Here is an 18,959-nt window from a genome sequence, read left to right as displayed (position 1 = left end):
GGGGGTGGGGAAGGGTTTTGCAACCATCTTTAGAACCACTAGCCATCCATTCACCTTGTATGCTTAGTCTAATTGAGTTCAAAAATATCAACATAAAAGATAATTAAAGTGATGGAAAACAAAAGTTCGACACCTATCTTTAGACCTTTAGCCATCCATATTTACATTATGTATTCAATTTGATTGAAAACAAATGTCACAACAAGTAAGATATAACCAAAGTAATGGATCCACATAATATGCTATAATTGAAGGTGTTTCACTATACTAGCTCCACCTAAGTGAAATCTATCTTTTTGTTCATTTCATCCATTATAGCTAGCATAGAGCTTATAATGATGTGTGAGAATTCATCAATGGGCATCAAGTGGTTTCATGTGAATGGATCCAGTCATTAAGTCCTTTGGAGAATGATATAATTACTCATCTATGATGAGCATTTGGGTTGATAGGGCTTGTCTTCTTCGTAATGATTATATGTGGACTGCTCCTTCCTCCTCCAATGCTTCCTGGGCCTAGCACAAGATTATGAAGCTTCGGCCTAATACCCTTGGGGCCATTTCCAACCAAATTGATGACAATGCCTCCATGTCCCTTTGGTTTGATCATTGGCATCTATGGTCACCCTCCTCCATGTTATCAGTGCGTCATTACAGTTGGGGCATTTCGAAGCAATATATGATTGCAGATATCATCAGTATTGATGATTGGGCTCCCCCTTGCTTTCCACTAACTAGACCACTTTGCCCTCCATTTCCAGAGGCCTCATGAAAGGGAAATATGTTATTTGGTCTGGTTCTTCTTCAGGGCTTTTTCAGCTCCAAATCAACTTGGGAGTTGGGACTTCATCCAATCTCACGGCCCCTTGTCCTCTTGGCACAAGTTAATTTGGTTCAAGAGTCGCATTCCTCGATATAGCTTCACTGTTTGGCGGGCCGTCACCATCTGCCTCCCAACGTAGTATTTTCTCATTCATCTTTAGATTCCAGTCTCCCATTCGTGTTGTCTTTGTTGCAACACGATGGAAGATGTGGACCATCTCTTCTTTGCTTGCCCTTTTTCCTGTTCTATTTGGAAAGGGCTCCTGGAAATTTTTTGGCAGAGGAGTCGAAAGATTCTCCAATTTCAAAGGGAATGGATTTGGATGGATATGACCTTTGCCGATAAATCAACTTGCGATGTGGTGGATAAGCTTGCATTTAGTGCCTCTATTAACCATTTATGGATGGAGCACAATCTCTAGAAATAGTCCTCTAATTCTAGATCCTTTCAGAAGATTTGAGACTCTATCTCTTTTGTTGTTAGAAGCAAGCTTTCTTTAGTTACTTATTGTTGTATTGATTCCCTAAGGAACATGTATATTGTTGTGTCTTGGGCATTGCCTCTTTCCATTTGACAGTCCTCCTCCCCCTCCCCCTCCCCCTGAGGATTGGATTTTGCTTTGATTGCTTTGTGGTCTGTATATTTTTTTCTTCCCCCCTCCCCCCCCCTAGTGGCTCTTCAAAGGCTGCTTCTTGTATCTCCTTTCCTCTTTGGTAATAAATTTATTTAAAGACCCAAAAAAAAAAATCTCATCTTTGATTATCCCTCATTTTGTAAAACCTATGTGCTTTGAATTCTGCAATTAGGGGATGAAGTATTCATATTCGGAAAAAGGTTTAATGGATGAACACAAGCATACTCTTGCATGGGTGGACACACGCAGTGTGCCACATGGAAGCCTGATTTAACAAATCCCACGTTAGATATCTAGGAAATGGTCCAGATTAACCATGTTTCAAATTTCAACCTCAAATTCAGTTTTTTAACCTCCCATGTATGTCCATGCACCTCCTTCCACAGTCTCATGCACCATATTCATAGTCCTAAGTCCTGAATTTCTTGTTGAATTACTCTGCCACGAGGCCAATTCTGTTTCGGCTGAAACTTTACACGTGAGCAAGGGACCTTCCTGCCTGCATAATTTCAGCACTATCAGATCAGACTGACATGTGGCAGGTGCCTGTCCATACAAGAGTATGGGCGTGTTTACTACATGATGGAATTTAATTATCGGTACTAAAAACTGTATGATATGAATCCTGGGAATTCTAAGACCATCATTGATCTAAGACCGTCAGCAATCCCCAAGAGGATATCTCTCCAGTCTCCATTCACTCAAATTCATTCAGCATACCAAATCCAATAATCTTTTCATTTATCAGTACCTTTTTTAAATGCTCCATTCCACTCTATCTTCTTCTAAATGATTTTTACCAAGTGAGAAACAGAGCAACTTTTACAAAATCCCATTCTACAAATTTAGAGCAAGATGCACAGTCCCCTGGGAATATATTTCTGGTTTTGTCTATTTGTGGAATTCCTTCACTGTATTTCCTTTTCTCATGGCATTGCTGACCAGAATTCATTGTAGTTTGCATTTACTACAACATTAAAAGACCAGTTGGATTTTTTTTTTTTTTTTTTTTTTTTTTTGGGTGTGGGGTGAGGGGTGAGGGGTGAGGGGTGAGGGGTGGGGGTGGGACTAATAATGGAAGATAAGGTATTAGGTTTCCAATATTATATTTTTAGAAGTTTTCTACTTATAAAAATTTCCCCTTAGGCTCCATCAGGTTGAAAGGGAAGTGTAGGGAAGGGAAATGAAATTAAAAAAATAAAATGAAAAATATTTTCATCATTAAAAATGACCATATACTAACGCTCATCACAGAATATTTCTAGATCCCAATTTTATATTGTACCTTAATTTTTAAGCAAATTCCATGAATTTAACTGGAAAAATAATTCCATCAGAAAAATTCAATTAACATATGTGGTAATAAGATAATATGTAAGTTACGAAATTGTGATTACCAGTATCCACTTTCTTCTTTAAATAAATTTCACTTCCCTTCATTTCTCTTCACTTACAATCAGATGGTGGAACCTTGCATTTAGGTACAGTGGTGGCCCATTTCCCAAATATGTAGTGAGCAAGGATAGGTAGGACGAAAATTCTATTCTACTGTTGAAGTGTTAATGTTGGTCTCACTGCCCAAACATGATGAAGGCAGGGAAATGATAACCATTAAATTCAAGAAAGCTGCATGAAAATGCTGAGAATAATTAACAGAAGAAATGATATTAAAAAAAAAAAAAAAAAAAAAAAAAAAAAGGGCTGTCTTGAGATTGAATAATACTTGGGTGTAAATTAAGTATCGATGGATGTCAAGTGGGTTCAGTTTCTCATAGTTTTTACTCTTATGATAAGAGCATAATCTCTGATTAATAATCAACAAAATAAAAGAGAGAGAGAGAGAGAGAGACAAGAATGCCATGAGTCATTATCTTCTGGCGGCATCCGATGAGATGTCTATGCCCTAAGGCTTAGTACTTCCTACGATGTGAAGTAGTTTTTCCTTTAAAAAAGATTCATGGAGATTTATCTTTTTACAAGAAAATTGAAGCATTCTCTTGTCAGTATGGAGAGACTGGCAGTAATCTCCCAAAGTTCGTTTTTCGATTTCTCCCTAGCTCAACTAATGATAGAAGGGAGATTTACAGTTTCCATAACAAGTGGCCTCCCCTCTCCTCTGTATTGTATGGCTGGTCACTTCTTAACTCTTAAGAGCCCATCAGGTGAGCCTTGATAGAACTATTTTGGTACTGGGGCCACAACCGTTAGGTTGTGGGGCTTGCTTTGTAACATTAGGACAACTTGTGACCAAAGGCATTTTGGTTTTATAAGCCCATGATCCACACAAGGATCTAGGGGAAGTTTTATGGAATGGGGCCTAATTGAAGCCTAAGGACATTTTAGGATCAGGTGGGGCCCAAAATCCTACCTTACATGTCAAGTACAAGCGTCATTTGGCAAAATAAAGATTTAAAAGTCCAATAGGAAAATGAATCTTCTAAAATATTATGGAAAACAAATGGACGGCTGAAATTACAAGTGAAACTAACAATACATGGAGGGGAACATCATTCCATATGGCTCCAAAACCATGCCCTAGCTATCCAATCATCAGAGTTCCCATATCATCCTTCCATGTCACACAATTAGGTGGATTTCATGGGAAGGGCTTCATAAATCGTTCATGAAAGGACCTTTTCTTTATTAAATACACTGACATGGTGATTTTAATTAAGAACCCTGGATATCTTTCTCAAGAGACCTTTTAGGTATCTTCGTGCGCACATTTCAAAATTGATGGACAAAATCAGAAAGAAAAGAAACCCATTCCACATTCAGCATTTAATTTCATATTTATCAATAGCCAAGAAATATATAACTAATATGCAGTTCAACCAAACCTCATAAGTTACAGTGCCACCAGAAGTTGCTGGCTGGCGAAGAGTCACGTTGCATATTGCTCCATTTGCAGAGATGATACAAACTGTACGCGATCCTTGCTGGGAGAAAGCCACGATCTTTGATGCTACGTCCTGCAATACAATAACATGCTAACTTAAGCAAAACATAAGACAACATATTGAGTGAACAACTTACCACCTAAATATGAGTTGACTCTTTTACATCACCAATTAATCATGTAGTATTGGACAAAGAAGAACAGAACAGAAAGTTAAGCACAAATTCTGAATGTTATTACAGCTTCCACAAACACAAATTCAAATAATAGAAACGGGAAAAAATAATTCTATGTTCCGTTGCTTTATTTATTATATTTTCTTTTTTCTGCTTTTTTTTTAAGTGAATGTACATAATGGCAAATTATGTTATAAGCCCGATTTTCTTTTTCTATATCATAACGAGGCTAGAAATCATTTGATACAAGTACAATGATGTCACAAAGAAAAATGAATGCAATCTGAAGCTTTACTCCATGGTTTGGATCGCTATAATAATTGGACAACATTTATGATATAGCTGCCCTTATTTTAAGTGATTGGTGTAACAAACCCAGACCCTAGAACTAGTACCTGCAAATAGGAGAGCGACAATGGAAAGGGAAAGAAGAAGTTGCTGAATCACTATAGTTCAGAATACCCAACCATCGTGGGCTGCCTCTTACTTATAATATCAGTCCAAGAATCTTAGTAGATATCCTACCAAGAATCCTAACTATGACAACTTTAAATAAGGAAACCAAATAATATTAAAGCAAACAAAGACAGCAAAGACACATCATGATAAGAAGAGCTCCTATCGTGATCACTTAACAAGGAAACTAATCACTGCAGGGATTAGATACAAATACCCCTGCTGCACAGTACATTATTTAACAATCCCCCTCAAGCAGAAGTATATATATCAAAAGGCACTAACTTAGAACAAAAAGAATAGACATTAAAAGCAGCACCAATCTTGAACATATGTAGCAGTCAGAGACACCAGTGAGCATAGAGAGAATAGATTAAAAAAAAAAAATCGTGTCGAATAAACCCAACATCATCAACAACAAACAAAATATGTGGTGGAGAACACCAATCCACATTCCAAAATATCATATCAGCAACATCACAAAATCTTCCCAAGGAAGGCAGGTATTACGTAGTAATCTACTCAAACAAAGACAGATAAAAGTGCAGCATTCAACAACTACATCATAAGCCCTTCTCAAGGAAGGTAGGTAGTAAGCTTCACAAAGTAGACAAATAAAAGTGCAAATATCAATGCACTTATGAGACCCAAATGGAGGTCATAGATAAAATTACACTATAGGACAATGTGAACCACTGGTAAAAGTGTAGTACTACAAACCAAGTAACAACATCAGGTTGCCAGAGACCAAATAACTCAGCATAAGGTTGCTGGGAACCAGATAAATTGCATTGTAGTTGAATAAACAAATAACTATAATCATAGATAAAATTGTTGCTGAGAACATGAGCAAATGACATGAACAAAAAAGTAATAACAATTTTCAACTGATGAGCAAATAACATGAACAAATAATCTTCAACTAATGAGTTGAGCAGCTAATAATGATAACCTCCAATCTCCCCATAACATGTACCATTACATGAGGACAAATGATGAAAAGGATGAACAATTTCCAACATCACGAAGGATGAGCATCACAAAAATCCCATAATCAAGAGCAGTGGCAAATAAGATCCCAATAAAATAATCTTTATGCAAGTACCAATCTTCTTTTAAAAAAAAATTGCAAGTCCAAACTGACATGATCTAGGTCCCACCAATAATACGGCAAATATACGATCTTAATGACAATGCAGTAAATTCTAGCTACACTTATGAGAGCACCGAAGTAAATAAACTAAATAATGAAATCCGGGGTTCAAACCCAATTATTGGTCTACCCAAAAAAGGTAAAACACTTAAAAAAGGTAACTTGAGGAGTCGTGAGCCAGAACCCAATTCCCCATTGACTTCAACCTGATGTTGGAGTCTTCTTCAACCTTTGACCAAGATAGCTATAGAGGCAGTAACCTAGGGGAGATTGAGCTGGAAATCCAGTGAAGGCGACGCTGTTGAGACAAAGTTGCAAGCCTTGACCTCACGGCCAGCCCTTCACTGCTCCTCTATGAAGGATTTCACAGATTCAGCTGGAACAACCCATGATTAGGGTTGTCTTCTACCTAGAAATCAATAACCAGAGACAGTAAAACAACTCCAAGAGCATTGCAAGCTGAAGACCACCAAGTGCAGCAAAAAATCGAATGATAGCAGTAAATGAATGATAGAAAGGGCAGCAACCACTCATATGATAGCAGCAAATAAGAACACCATGCAGCAAAAATCCTAGCAACCGACAAATCGATAGCAGTATATAGCAGCAGAATATGGTTCCGTGTACGAAACTCTTGGCAAATCGACAGTGAACATCAATTCAACAACAATTCAACATCAGAAAACAAATACCATAGCACAAAGCAGCTTCAAGCAGCAAATCGACAGTAGCATGCCCAAGAGAAATCGATTCGGATATAATAAATTCGGCAGCAATCCTCCAGCAATCAATGAAGAAAAAACAATAAACGAGACTCAATCTGGGTTTTCAGCAGAAAGCAATTCGAAAAGCAATTCAAAACATAGCAGCAAAAGGTATGGTGTTCATACTAATCAACTGAAATCAGTACATGAAACCCTAGTTCTTCTGCTTCTATGAACTAGGGTTTCAGCACAAACCAGAGACTAGAATGACTCTAAAAACAGCTATCGGTTACTGCTCTGATACCATGTGACAAACCCAGAACCTGGAACCAGCACCGCAAATAAAAAGAGAAGGGAGGCGATGGGAAGGGAAAGAAGTTGCTGAACCACGATAGTCCAGAATACCAACTATCGTGGGTTGCCTCTTATTTATAATATCAGTCCAAGAATCTTAGTAGATATCCAACCAAGAATCCTAACTATAATACAATCTAAATAAGGAAACCAAATAATACTAAAGCAACCTAATACAGCTAGACAGAAAAGATACATCACGATAGGAACTCTTTTGATCGTGATTACTTAACAAGGAAACAAAGTACCGCAGGGATTAGACACAAATACCCCTGCTGCACAGTACATTAACAATTGGTTAATAAGATTACCCTTGAAGTATTGACTTGGCAAGGATGTCCTCTACAGTTTGAACTAATAAATCAAGGCTGTGTAATAACTAATGAACGAAGGAAGAAACAGCCCAAAGGAATAGAGGAACAGATGAATTTTTCAACCTAATTTCTGGATCTACGTTGAGGCAACTCAGAACTTTTCTCATGAAAGATAATGGAGAAATTGACTATCAAAGGTTATCATAACAATAACGGAATATGAAACCTACCTTTTTTCGCATGCCCACTCAACAAAATGATTACCTCCTGAAGGTTCACCAACTGTACTGCAGTGTCATGAAGGATTTCCACTTGGAAAATGCCAATAGCACAATTGCTTGAGAAGTTCCTAACTAAGAATATTGGGCTTCCAAGCCAAGCATATAGGCTTTGGCTCTGAACATTGATACATCACCAGGCTTCTTAACAGTCATTTTTCATTAATTAATCTAAATGGCAGGCAAATAGATAAATAAATAAATAAATAAGGTTAACATTCCGCTCCCTATGCATCAAAGGATAAGGGCAAAGGATTGCCAACAAAAAACATAGATCAAGGAAGTGAGGAAAGACCTGCCAAATTATAATCCCATAAGAGATAGGATCTTGATAGAGTGAAAAGGCAGTACAAGCATTTATGTAGCCATTACCAAAGTGACACTATAGCATCGGTTTGCACATGACCCAGTCATTCAATCAACTATCTCCTATTTAAGGTGCATGTCGCCAGCTTTGCTGTTTAGAAAAGTTAATATCCTTCTTTTCCTCCAACAGATACATGATTGGGGTTGGTTTATATCCTCATTTATAATTGTAATCTTACAAACCAGTTTTATCAAAGCAAGAACAATACACAAGCCACTAAACCTCGAAATTAATCAAATATCCTCACAAATCAGATGGGATTCCCTTATATGAAGGGTACTTCTTCAAATTTGATTTTATATTGTCAATCTTTCTAAATAAAAGACATTTAATGCTGGTAGAAGGTAGAAAAGAAAGTAAACAAATAATCGCATTTAGAGAGGCTGTGACCAAAATGGTAAACATCTAAAATCAAATCCAGAAATTCAAGAGGATCATTGAATTACACGATGATCTAAAGTTAATGACCGCATGACTTCTTGCTTCTTCCATAATAACAAACTAAAACAATTCATCAAAGGACTTAAAACTGTATCAATAAAAAGTGACTAGCAATTTCACTATCTCTACATCATACAAAAGTAATACATGAATCTTCTACATTCATGGGTACAATCCGCATACCTCGCCAGCTTTAACTGTGATAACATGGGTAGTAAAACCAACACCAGGAGCCCCTGTCGTCAAGCAATACATAATCACTTTTATCTCTGCAAGTGCACAATGAACTACTGAGAAAAAGTGAGAATGCGAAGTTACCCAGCGCATCCTGCTGCTGCTTCTTGCCGGAACCCAGCGGCCGCCCTCTATTCCGCTTATAAGGAGGTTCAGACGATGGAGTGCTGCTCTCGTTAGGGTGGTTGTTGTCGTTATTTTCATTGTTGTTATCATTGTTGTTGGAGTGTCCACCATCCACTGAAGAAAGAGGAACCAACCCCAAAGCCATGCTTCCATCAGGGCCATACTTTCTTGGTCTTCCTCTTTTCTTCTTTACAGGTTCATTCACGGTAAACCCACTTGGTCTCAAACCCTCGGTATGATACCCACCAGAGTTTGAAGGGTCAGAAGGCCTCGACGCAGGAGTGACAACCTGATTATATGGAAGTCGAAGGTTCTGCATTATCCCTGCAGAACTGGGATTGAGCATTGAAGTGGTGTGCAAGCTCATCCCGTATGTGTTGGGACCCGCCATCATTCCTGGGGGTTCGGATGAAGCTAACCTCGTAGCTTCTCTTGCATCCATTCTCAAAAAAAATTTACAGAGACGAAATTTTCGTTCCGAACCCCTTACGATCTTTCAAATCAACCCAACTCATAAAATCTAGGGAATAAAAATGCATCAGAAGAAGAAAAAAAAAATTTTGAGAAAAAAGGAGATTTTTTTTTTTTATTTTGTTTTCCGATCAAAATTCACCTAAATGAGAAAAAATAAAACAAAAAATAAATAAAAAATGAAAAATAAATCAGAAGAAAATGGAGAGGGAAAGAAGAGTAGGTACCTTGTTGGGTCGATCCAGAAACAGAGGAGGGGATCCTAGGGTTTAGAGGGAACGATCTTGAGGGTCTGAACTCTGAGGTAGTCAGATTTAGGGTTTAAATGAAAAACTTCGTTTTTATCTTCTTCCTTTTGCCCACCAACACCAGACCTTCCCGAGATGGGAAATTAATTCGATAAATGGTAATTTGAAATTATAAATTATTCTATAAACTTACTAGTTTTCTACATCGATTTTTTTTTTTTGGTAATTTCAACATCAATACTGTAATTCTAATTTATTTTATTTTCTGACATATTTATCCATTTCATTTTTGGAATTTTATTTTTTTTAAAATAAAATAAAATATTTTTAGTCGAATTTAATAAAATGAATTGAGAAAAGCGAACTGGTTTGTGTCATTGGCTGGTTTTGACGGCTAGGTATTCTGCCTTTCCCTCCTTTGCTTCAGTTTGAATGAAATATTTAACGTTTGTTAGGATTTCATTAGTTTAAGCGATGTTTATTTTCGTTGCATTTGCTGTTTATCCCCATCGATGTGATGTAACTCTGTTATAGGAATAGATTGGCACGCCGTTCAGGGTGGTCAACATATGTTCTCCACTCTCCTCTCCTTTGCAAAAAAATATCTTGTCATCGAAAAAAAAATATTGGATGAGACCTAATAATTGCTGGTAATCAAATAAATGGAATAATTCAGTTCTTCTTGGGATTCATAAATACCTTCTTAGTTTTAGTATTTTCAAAATGTCCTTAAAGACTATTTCTTTGGTTGTCATAGGAGTTGCAGTTACTTGGTTACAAGTCTTACAATGGGGGCAACAACTAAATTGCATTCCTTGCCTTCTTATGTTCAGCTCTATGATTGGTGCATGTTGCTAGTTTACCAAAAGTTAATGATATGCCCAACCTTCGCCCTCTTTTATAATTGGGAAAAGAGAAAAAAAAACAATGTCAGTCTAATGTAAGAAATCACCAAAACTTACGTGAGTATGAAAAGACCAGAACGTCCCCAATGTGCACCAAAGATGCTCTTGTTTGCCCTCCCATTGGCCTGTGCACCAGCATAGGAGCCACGTGAACGCATAGGGTTCCTTTGCCCTTGAAAAAAGCTTTCTTACAATGTTAGGGTATAGTTTTTCTCTCACATGAATTTTTTTGGGAAAAAAGAAGCCTGAAGAGGCAATGTGGCCTCAGCACCTAGATATAGATGGGGGCGAAAATGGCTACCCCACCCTTCATGAAAGATAGAAACCCATGTTGATGCTTTTATGTATGCTCCCATTGCCCCCAAACTACCATAGGGATCACACCATCTTCCAAGGAATCCTATCGATCACTTTTGTTTTTCTAAACCCTACGTAGATGATATTTTTTTTCAAAACAACCATTGGTGTGACATTCAGAAATCCTCCCCCCCCCCCCCCCCTCCCATCCCACCCCAAACCCTAGCAACAAAAGGAACCCTCTCTCTTTATAATTATAGACATTCATTTCATAGCCTTAAAATTTGTGGCATTCAATGATACTTTCATGAAGTTTTCTTTAAAGTTACATGTGCTCCTTTACCAAAAAGGCAAAAAGAAAAGAAAAAAAAAGTTACATGTGTTCCAACTCAGTTCAGGTTACTCTCTCCTCTCAAAGGAACATGCCCACTTACGAACATGTCTGGCTTTCTTAGTCTAGGCGCTTGCTTCTCATTTGTGTACATATTGAATTTTGCTTCCCATTATCATTTACTATCTTTCATTTCCTTCTCTTTTTCTTACTATCTATACTTTTATCTGATTCACGTAACCAACCCAATTTAGTTGAGATAAAATTTTAATTGTTATTTGTAGTGATAGAAAAAGCCTTTTAAAATCTCATCTAAAATCTCAATCAGGACCCCTTGTGTAAGTGGGATACCAAAACCTTTTCAAAATTGACCAAAACTTCTAGGATAATAACGTTTTGTCATTTTAGTCCAAACTTAGACTTTGGTGCGAAAATGATGTTGTGTTGCTGCTATTTTATGTGAATAACTATTTTGTTGGTTTTCCATTTTGATTGCAATTTTTGACTGTTTTCTTGACTAAGATTACTTCTGATCACCACATGATATAACTCTAAAAGACATTTCCAATGATATATGGTATGTATAAAGATAAACACCCTCATGAGGAAAAGGACAAGAAACGTTCATTTCAACACACTTCAGTGTCGAACTTGACTGATATAACCATGCTTCACTCTCTTCTCATCAGACTCAACCGGCAATATTATGGACCTCGATTCTTCCTGCCTCCGGGCAACGACCACTGGATAACATTTGCAGTGTTGGTGCACTTGTGGATATGTGCATCTGAGAGAAATCATTGAGTGTGAACAGGCAATCATGCTAGATACAGGGAATCACGTAGCCGATCTCATTTAATATATTATCATGTTATAAAAGCGTAGCAGCAAGCATGAGGTATGAGAAACTCTATAATTTAATTATATTTTATTTTATTATAACAGTGCATTTTGATATTATTATTTTAAGATCTTTATATGGTTGACACTATCTGCTAACTATATTGTTTATGATATTTGTGGATGCATGTATAAATGTTTGTCATTGTTATCGTAACGATTAAAAGTTCTTTTGATTCAAAAATGGGAATAGTTACAAAGCCATCAGAGCCACAAAGAGTAGTAATAGAAGCAAAGATCAGAGATTAAGAAATAAAAGGAAAACAGGACATAACTGACTATTATATTTGATTTCAAATTATATAAATAGATGAGAGAACAGAACTTAGAATGCAGGTTTCAGGTCTCTGCTAACAGAATAAAGTCTCAATATATTTGACCTGTTATTGATGCACAGTTGCAGGAAAAATTCTGCAAATCCTTGCAGCAGGTTTGACCTGGACAGAAAAATCCACTGTATGTTGCAGAAACCAGAAAACAGAGAAGAAACAAGGGGTAAAATAAGGAAAACCATGCTAACAGTTGTGTCTTAGGTTGGAAAGAGAACAGGGTGAAGTGTGAGAGAGAAAGTCACATTTCAAAACAATCCATCATAATCATGGGGAGGCTAAACCTCTTAAATACAATTATAAAACTGAACAGAAAGGTGAAATAAAATAGAATTCTAAGCTGTCATAATAAACTCTCCAATTGTTGGCTGCTGTTGGAGAGTACCTAGTTGACTCAAACAATTAAATAATAAAAGAAATAACCTAGACAGATAAGCATGATATCAGACCGGATTTGAGAAACAAAATTCCACTCCTGTTTTATTCCCCTGGAATAGGAATCAGCAGAATTAATAATCAAGTGTTATCAAATATGGCCTAAGACTTACTATTCTTGTACCACAAATTACGCATATTTTATAAATACAAGTGAAGGAACAGCCCTCCAACAATTTTGGCTCATAGACACTCCTGTCTACTCAATAGATGCATGCTACTATGGTGAACCTGCAGCAACCTTAGATGGTGAGCTTTAGGTTGGGTAGTGGTGAAACTTCCTAGGCTTTGGTGGTGAAGCAAAGGCATACCCCTCTTCCCTTCCTTCTTCTCCATTCTTTTTCCTTCATTCCTTTATTTTCTTTGCATATTCATTGTTATTGTGGAGTTCTGTTACTGCTATTAGGACTGCTGTCTGAAGATTGAAGTCTTGGGTGATCAGCAACCATGTGTTGGTGCTACCATCAGGTTAGTTCCTTTATTTTCCCTGCATAATCATTGTTGTCGTGGAGTTCTGTTACTGCCATTAGGACTGCTGTCTGAAGATTGAAGTCTTGGATGATCAGCAACCATGTGCTGTAGCAACTATTACGTTTGTTTGATCATAGTATTGCTGCAGCCAACTCTTTACTATCATTGTGTTAAATGTTAAGTTTTGGAATTCAACTCAATTCTGGTCTGATTCTATTTCATTGTACATCATTGTTATTCAGTCCTATGGCTATTGTCCCCGGGAGCTCAGAGAACCTTTTCCATCCATCCCCCCCCCCCCCCCACAAAACACACACACACAGAGATCTGAAACAGTACCTATCTCTGGTGTTTTTGCACAAAGTGGCAACCCTTGATACTCGAATCTTCATTTTCATGCTGGCAGCTCTAGCTTTCACCATCAGACCAAGCAATAGCCCCAATCAGATCAGAGGTTGACATTTTTTTGCACAAAGTAGCTGCTGTCAAGACTCAAACCTTCACCTTCACACTGGCAACCCAAGCTTTTCTCGCCATACCAAACAACAGCCTCTATCAGGTAAGGCATCATTTTCAGTTTCCTCAAATAGCTTCCATCCAATAAGAGACAGATAATCATAAATTTTAACCAGATTCAGCAGCCCACAACCATGATGCTGGTGCTTCTAATCTTTCTCCGACCATGAAAGTGTAGACATGGTCACGGGTCTCTACCCAACTGCACCCAGGGTTTTTCTTCACTCCCCTAGACCTCATCAATTCCCGGACCTTATTTGCCTCATCCCAGTTCCCTGCTTCAGCATACATATTTGAAAGGAGTATATAGTAGCCACAATGCTCTGGTTTCAGTTCAAACAAATGCTCAGCTGCCCACCTTGCCAACTCTATATGACCGGAGAAACGGCATGCCCCAAGCAATGCACCCCATATATTGGCATCTGGTTCAACTGGCAGACTTCTGATAAGCTCCGAAGCCTCTTCCAAATGACCAGCTCGCCCAAGAAGATCAACCATACAAGCGTAATGCATCTGTGACGGTTCTATACCTTGAGAGCACATCTGGTCGAAGTACTTCCTCCCTTTCTCTACCATCCCACCATGGCTACATGCAGATAAAACTGCAATGTAAGAAATGGAATCATACTCAACATCATTATCTCTCATTGCATCAAAAAGATCAATTGCGAGATCCATTTTTCCCTCCATTCCATAACCTAAAATGATAGTATTCCATGAAGCTACATCCTTGCACAACATACCATCGAAGACCAACCTAGCAAGGTCTATCCTTCCACATTTCATGTACAAATCCAAAATTGAATTGGCAACAAAAAGATGGGAGTGCAATTGCTTTCTCACACACATGCCGTGGATCTCCTTTCCTTTATCGATTGCAGTTAAATTTGCACAAGCAGAGAGAACACCCACAAACGAAACCGTGTCATGCTTCAGACCAGTAACCCTCATTTCCAAGAACAGATGAAGAGATTCTAAGCAATCTGAACTCAGAGAGTAACCTACTATTAGTATATTGTAAGATACTTCATCTCTAAAGGACAACTCAAAGACTTTTCTTGCCAAGGTTAAGCACCCACATTTGACATACATATCAGTTAGAGCATTCGAGACAAATAAGTCAGAGGCAGACCCCATGCGAATTGACTTTGCATGGATTTCCTTTCCATGAGGAAGCAACCCAATTCTTGCACATGCAGGAAGAACGTTTGTGAATGTAATAGAATTTGGGCATTCACCAAAGACCTGCATCTGTCTTACAAGTCCCATGGCATCTAACTCAAGCCTGTTTTGAGCAAAATTAGCCACCATTGCATTCCATGTTACAACATTCCTTGCATCCATCTTATAAAACACATTTGATGCTTCCCTTGAACACCCTGATTTGGCATACATATCAATCAGTGAATTTGCAACAAAAATATCAGATTCCATACCTGTCCTTATACTATACCCATGAAGTTCCTTCCCCATATCAAAAAATTCCAATTCAACCAATGTCGGTAACAGACTTGAAAAGGTGATAGAGTCTGGTTTCACTTCTGCAGCTACCATGGACCTAAACATATCCAAGGCATCCCTATTTAGCCCTTTATGAGCAAGACAAGCGATCATCGCATTCCAAGAAACCGCATTCTTATCAAGCATTTCATCAAAAATTTTCCTTGAGGCTTTTGAATTCCCACATTTCCCATAAGTATCAACCAATGCATTGCAAATAATCACCTGAGAATCCAAACCAGCCTTCACCACATACCCATGGATCACACTTGCCGTCACCTCATCTTCAAGCCCAGCACAAACAGGCAGCACACTAACAACACTAACTGAATTTGGTTGCAGCCCGCCCATCAATTTCAGTTCAAAAAAGCAACGAAGCGCGCCTGAGTAACATCCATTCACTGAAAAAGCCGTAATAATAGAATTCCATGACACGATATCTCGTTCAGGCATTTCATTAAACACCCTCTGTGCATCCAATAGGTTCATTGAATTAGCATAAAATGCCAACAGTGTATTCCCAACAAAGACATCACTATCAAAACCCAACTTAAAGATCGAACCATGAATTTCCCTACCCTTTTGATTTGCAGAGACATCTGCACAGACCTTGAGAATAAATGGGAATGTATGATCATCAGCACGAATGCCATTGCAGACCATCTGGTTATAAACCTCAAATGCATCAAATTGAAAGCCATCAATGGTGTATGCCCTTATGAGGGTATTCCACAAGAAGGCACTGTGACCCTTTAGAGAGCTCTGTTCGAAGAGCAGACGAGACGTCAAAGAGTCATGGAAGGCGGCATAGGATAGCATCAAAGCCCAACAAATGTGACTGCTATGGTCAAGTTTGCCATGGAGAATAGCTAAAGCATGTGCTTGCTTGGCTTCACTGATTGATTGGGCAGAGGAGCATAAGCTCAAGATGATGGAGTGGGTGTCAATAGAGAAATGGGTCCATGAGGGCACAAGAGTGGAAATGGCAGCGGTTACGGAGAGAGAAAAAGCTCGAGCAGTGATGGGAGCTTGATTGAGTGATTTGATGGTTGAACAAAGAAATTTAGCATAAAACATAGAACTTGAGGTGTAGTGCGGAGACTTTCTGGTTAAATAATTGGTGCAGCGGTTCTACAATTTCATGCTTTTTTCTTGAAAATGTTAAGGTAGATTGCATTAATATCGAAGAGAAAAGCAGAACTTCTCCACTTAAAGAGGATTTTCCTTCATTTTTCTTAAAAAAACTCAGAATAAGCAGGCAAGAGTTTCAAACTAACAGTCAACCTTATGGTATGCTTCTAGACCTGGAAAAAAAATTAAATAAAAATTCCTAATCAGTACACAAGAGACACTACTGAAATTGGGAAACAGCTTGTTTGAAATCTTGACATGAAGATATGAGATGACAATTTGTTTTTCTAACACCTTTAGAGTTAGTTACTGCCCCCATTCTACACTCCGATATCTGTTGAATCCCTTAAGACAGGTTGGTTGTAAATAGGGAGGCTGCAGTACAAAGCAAGAAACACAATTCAGTCAGATACATCTTGATGCCACAGTTAATTTTTTGTTGGTGTACAGGCTACCCAGAAAACTCATCACTATTAAATGCCTTGAAAAGCCATTATGGACATTTAAAAGGTAGTTTCGAAAAATAAATATGCAACATAATGAGCATTGCTGAATTGTAGGAAATCAGGAGTAATCAGTTTTGTTCTGCGGGCCTTCCATTTCATGCATTTTCTTCACAAAGACTACAAGGAAAAACCTCAACCCAATATTAATGGACATATATCCATATCTATGTTGGGTTTTATGTCTTGTATTCTGTAGTGGTCCATATAATTATTATTGGGCTTGTATATGTTTGGGTCAGGTTTTGGTCCATTACATGTACATGGGTAAAATTGTAACCATGTGAGGATTAGCGTATATAGGATTTCTTATATATTGTCTCTAGGTGGAAAACCTAGACACAAACAAAGGGGAGATCACATAGTGAAATATCTCTGGTTCTCTCAACTGGATCTAGGCATTTGTGTCGAACCCATAGTTAATTAAGATGGGAACAGCAAAATAAAAAAAAAAACAGTGTTCTGTTCAGGCATGTTTAAATGGATTAGAATGTGATCGGGACAGTAAGCAAATACAGTCAAACTTTTCAAGAACGCTCCTCACCCTACAAAAAAAAAAAGTTTTAAGATGTTAAATTTTGGGACAAAAAATGGCAATATACATGCATAAATTGGGAAATAATTACCTAGATTCCTGCATCCAAATTTTAAAACTACTATAACAGAAAAAATAAATGTAGATGTTATCCATATTCCATTTCAAATTCACAATCTTTATATCATCAAATGTTATCCAAATACATATCCCAAGATCAATAAAGATCCAAAACACATCATCGAAAGATCCAATATCATCTGAAGACAAAATATGTCGAGTAACAAGTACTACAATAAGCAAATCTAAGATTATCAAATCAAAATTAAAGAATGGTAATCTCAGAAGGGATTTACAAAAATATATTATAAAGTTCGGTAGCACCAGGTTGAAGATTTGTAACAACACAACCCAGGAGTGGTCCCACAAACAAAAAATTATTACAACAAATCAATTTTCATTTTTGGACTTTTCCATGTCTGCATCACAGAGGGAGAGACTTGAGTAGAACTCTTTTTCAGTCCATGGATGATGGAACAACAATGCAACCACGAGTACAGTCCCACAGACAAAAATTAATACAAGATATTTTCATTTCACATCATCCATAAGAATTACAAAAACCATAGTACAGAAAAGACCCGCCGGTCTCTGTAGTCACAAAATCCAATGAACTAGTAAACAAAATCGGTGTTGTGACCGTACGGAGTGGAATCGTGCATCAACACCATTGTAAATTTATAAAAACGGGGATAGGGGGTTCTTTTGGATTTTCAGTTTGGAATTTTATTAGGTTTTGGTTATGTGCAAGAAGTGAGGGAAGGGAAAAGGTTGTATATCGGCCAGAGAGAAAGAAACAGCACCATATTGAATGAGTTGGACCAAGCTAAAGGATGGGTATGATGAACATGGTAGCACTTTGTTCTGATATTTTGATTGTTCTAAGAGAAATTATAGTCTTTAGATGACGGTCTGGAAGTACAGACTACAGAACCGCAGGTCTCTGCAGCCTACAAGAGGAGAGGGAGAGGGAGAGAGGGAGAGAGGGAGAGAGGGCTTTAAGAATCTAACCTATTTCCCGAAAGTGGCTGCCGCTCGAACGAGTCCCCGACCTTCAGCTTACACGCCGGTCGCTGCTGCTCGAAGGAATCCTGGAACTGGAAGAAGTAGCGCCGCTGCTACTCTGAACCTAGCACCGACCGCCGCCGCTCAGGAGTTTGACCACTGGCGAGACCTGGCGCCTCTGGTAGAATGGGAGTGTGGGAGGAGGGATTGAGGGAATGAGAGAGGAGGAAAGAGGAAAATGGTGATGGCTTTCGGGAGCAGGGAGACGGGGGTGAAGAAATGTGAAACGAAGATTTTTTTTTTTTCGTTTATATGAAAAGAAAAATTTATTAACTAAAAGATGAAAAAAAAAAAAAAAAAGTAA

General features: G+C 38.0%; 2 protein-coding genes across 4 annotated transcripts in view; both read right to left on the bottom strand.

Moving 5' to 3' along the window:
• LOC122073634 (AT-hook motif nuclear-localized protein 10-like) overlaps window positions 1-9,828 on the bottom strand; it is an 18,810-nt gene extending 8,982 nt beyond the window's left edge. Inside the window, exons 1-4 of one of the 2 annotated variants that reach the window (XM_042638244.1) lie at window positions 9,657-9,828; window positions 8,917-9,478; window positions 8,782-8,834; window positions 4,297-4,428 (exon numbers count right to left, since the gene is read on the bottom strand). In XM_042638244.1, coding sequence (XP_042494178.1) covers window positions 4,297-4,428; window positions 8,782-8,834; window positions 8,917-9,400 — 669 coding nt within the window. In that variant the 5' untranslated portion in view covers window positions 9,401-9,478; window positions 9,657-9,828. Of the gene's footprint in view, window positions 1-4,296; window positions 4,429-8,781; window positions 8,835-8,916; window positions 9,604-9,656 lie in introns of those variants that run through there. The other variant, XM_042638245.1, reaches the window with a different exon arrangement.
• A 3,064-nt stretch (window positions 9,829-12,892) lies between these two features.
• LOC122074862 (pentatricopeptide repeat-containing protein At1g15510, chloroplastic-like) lies at window positions 12,893-18,880 on the bottom strand. Of its 2 annotated transcripts, XM_042639837.1 has the most exons (3): window positions 18,602-18,880; window positions 16,787-16,867; window positions 12,893-16,665 (listed from the first exon to the last, which is right to left on the bottom strand). In XM_042639837.1, exon 3 carries the CDS (start codon window positions 16,436-16,438, stop codon window positions 13,970-13,972), a length of 2,469 nt encoding a protein of 822 aa, XP_042495771.1. In that variant the 5' UTR covers window positions 16,439-16,665; window positions 16,787-16,867; window positions 18,602-18,880; the 3' UTR covers window positions 12,893-13,969. The 2 variants fall into 2 exon arrangements, with proteins under 2 accessions (XP_042495771.1, XP_042495772.1); XM_042639838.1 differs by lacking the exons at window positions 16,787-16,867; window positions 18,602-18,880 and having other exon boundaries at window positions 12,893-15,829; window positions 15,940-16,213.
• Between the last annotated feature and the right edge of the window lie 79 nt (window positions 18,881-18,959).

Source organism: Macadamia integrifolia, chromosome 3 (assembly GCF_013358625.1).
Source record: "Macadamia integrifolia cultivar HAES 741 chromosome 3, SCU_Mint_v3, whole genome shotgun sequence".
NCBI classification, from domain to species: Eukaryota; Viridiplantae; Streptophyta; class Magnoliopsida; order Proteales; family Proteaceae; genus Macadamia; species Macadamia integrifolia.
Note: the sequence above shows the minus strand (reverse complement) of the source record. Positions and strands in the feature narration are given on the sequence as shown.

Coding starts and splice junctions, on each gene's coding strand:
- LOC122074862 (XM_042639837.1), bottom strand. CDS start 16,438: ATGTTTTATGCTAAATTTCTTTGTTCAACCATCAAATCACTCAATCAA.